The 2,500-nt window shown below is 47.3% G+C and overlaps 1 protein-coding gene across 1 annotated transcript in view; it reads right to left on the bottom strand.

Moving 5' to 3' along the window:
• Nucleotides 1-2,500, bottom strand: part of rapgefl1 (Rap guanine nucleotide exchange factor (GEF)-like 1) — a 50,346-nt gene that overhangs the window by 10,903 nt on the left and 36,943 nt on the right. Inside the window, exons 12-14 of the mRNA XM_085455234.1 lie at nucleotides 2,418-2,468; nucleotides 2,250-2,337; nucleotides 1,089-1,153 (exon numbers count right to left, since the gene is read on the bottom strand). Coding sequence (XP_085311360.1) covers nucleotides 1,089-1,153; nucleotides 2,250-2,337; nucleotides 2,418-2,468 — 204 coding nt within the window. The remainder of the gene's footprint in view (nucleotides 1-1,088; nucleotides 1,154-2,249; nucleotides 2,338-2,417; nucleotides 2,469-2,500) is intronic.

Here is a 2,500-nt window from a genome sequence, read left to right on the forward strand (position 1 = left end):
TGTTCTTCCTCTACAGCCCCCCCCCCCCCCCCAATTTTTTTGCACATGTCGAGGAGCGTGTCAGGCTACATTTCACTGTGTGTTATACTTGTATAACTATGCATGTGACAAATAAAGAACCTTGAACCTTGAAAAAAAAAAGAAAAGTGTCAGGACTTCTTTATGTTTCCTTGAAAAAGTTTCATCCGAGAAGCTTCTTCAGTTCTAAGAGCAACAGGTGGAGAGTCCCCAAGAGGGTCATGGGCCCACTGTTGAACCTAATCACATGAGCCAAGGTGTGGAAAGAGGTGTGGGTCACAATCAGCCAAAGTTTCAGGTGAACCTGTTGCTGCCCCACCCTATCATGTGACTTACTGAGGTGAAATCAGGCTGATTGTCAGGATGCAGGAGGACAACTACATCATGACCATAACCGCCATCATATCCTGTAGCCAAGTAATGTTGAACCAAGTCGGCTCAACCTTGTTCCCAGATGCGCACTGTGGTGAGTTCGCACGGCGCTTTGGTCACCTTGAAGCACAAAAAGAGAATTTGGAGCTGCTTCGCGCCTCGTTGACATGGAAACTGCACCCGTGCAGCTGCAGTGTGACGGGGCGCTCGGTTTGTTCGCCCCATTCCTGAAGCCGCAGCGCCGTCTACATGCGGCTCGAACCTGGTGCCTGTTTGGTAGCACATATCTGTGAGAAGCTGAACACAGGAGTCGTCTCACAGATGAACACCTGCGGTCCATCCTGACCATCTGCACGACGCACGAGCTCACACCAAACCAACGAACTTGTTGCCAAAGCAGAAGAAAACTCAGTGTTTTCATTTGTTGTTATTTTAACTTCTGCTGAAAAGGACACAAATTGTATTTAGTTGTTCTTTGCAGCACATTCATGTTTCTAACTTCTCTAATTTTGACTGGACCAAAATCTTAAAAAGTTTCAGTTTATTTATTCTGGAAAAATATTCGTCTGTTTTTACTCGTATTTATCTTCAAAAACATTTCATTTTAGTACGTTTAGTATGTCCCGCGACCCAAAGTGTCTGAATCACATCATTTAAACTCTGAGCTGGTTTTCAGGTGCGAGCGTGACGCCACTCACCATCTTCTCAAAGTTGACGAGTTCACCGTGAAACGTTTTGCAGCTCTCGTGAAGAAACGTCAAGTCTGGCAGGAAAAAACGAGACGTCAGCCGGCGATGAGTCGAGGACACAAACACACAGAATCAGTGATGCGCACAACGATCAAACGAACTGCAGTCAGTGAGACGTGTTTTTAAAGCAACATATTAACAAAGGAGAGAAAAACAAAACAAATAACATAAAACGGAAGATACAAAAATGAAAGAACAAACGACCAAAACAAAGAAACCGGGACAGCGATCGATCACGTGTTAATGTGCAGCGCTGTCATCACCACAGGGGGGCGCCGAGGGAAAAGTATCAGCTGTAATCCCAGATTCCTGATTTTAACTCTTCACTTCCATCTCTATGGTTCTGTTACCATGGAGACAGAGAGCTAAAGGCAGCACACACACAGGTTCAGACACTTCAAAGAGTCCTCTTCTTCGTTGGTTCTGAGAAAAACTGGAGCGAGGTTCCTCGCTCCAGTTTTTCTGTCTTTCATCTCGTTTAACTTTTTTACTTCTTAAAACACACACACACACACACACACACACACACACACACACACACACACACACACACACACACACAGTGAGAGGCATGCTGTGTGTGTGTGTGTGTGTGTGTGTGTGGCAGGTTAACAGCAGCACAGGGCTGATTAGCCAAAGGTGCTAATTAGCGAGGTGCAGCTAGCCGCTGTGGTCCACAGCTGGAGGCGTGCGAGTCTCAGAAGACCAATCAGAGCGATTTATGGACGATCGATGAGTGAACTGGTGGACCTGGGTGTGTTTACCTCGTGCTGCTGATTCCAGGAGAAAGCTGCAGCGGGTTTCATCAGCAGAGGGAAACAAACCAAACGTCCTGAACACTAAAGAAGAAAATCGTCTCCGGGGTTTCTGCACTTCCATTAAAAATGCTTTTTATCTCTCGGAGTCCGCGCTGAGTCTGAGAACTGGAATACTGGAAGACTTCCAGAAGGTTTGACTTCCTGATTTTCAGCTTTCCTCAGTTTCATAGATTCAGCTAAATCCTGCAGTCAAACCTGTAGTGATTCATCAGTAGTTACCTCAGCGTTACTGAAGCACCGCAGACGCCGCTGTCACGCCTGGTAATGTGCTGATGTCAGCGTGCAGGCTCACCTTTGAGCAGCAGAGGAGTGAAGGGGATCAGCGGAGGCCTCAGGCTGGTGATCAGGTCTCTGTAGGACTTGTGGTTCCTGGACGGGTCCTGTGGGACAGCGTGACGGTCAGAGCGTCATCGTTCTAACTCGGGTCAGAAAGCATTAGAGATAAAAACGTGTGACTCACCGCGATGCTTTCAAACTGCTGAAACTGCTTCCTGAACTTCCCCGGCAGACCCTGCACACGGAGAGGACAGCAGTGAGACACTG

This window comes from Copadichromis virginalis, linkage group LG4 (assembly GCF_057382275.1).
Source record: "Copadichromis virginalis isolate Kocher_CV1m ecotype Utaka linkage group LG4, C_Virginalis_male_GT1.1, whole genome shotgun sequence".
Classification (NCBI taxonomy): domain Eukaryota; kingdom Metazoa; phylum Chordata; class Actinopteri; order Cichliformes; family Cichlidae; genus Copadichromis; species Copadichromis virginalis.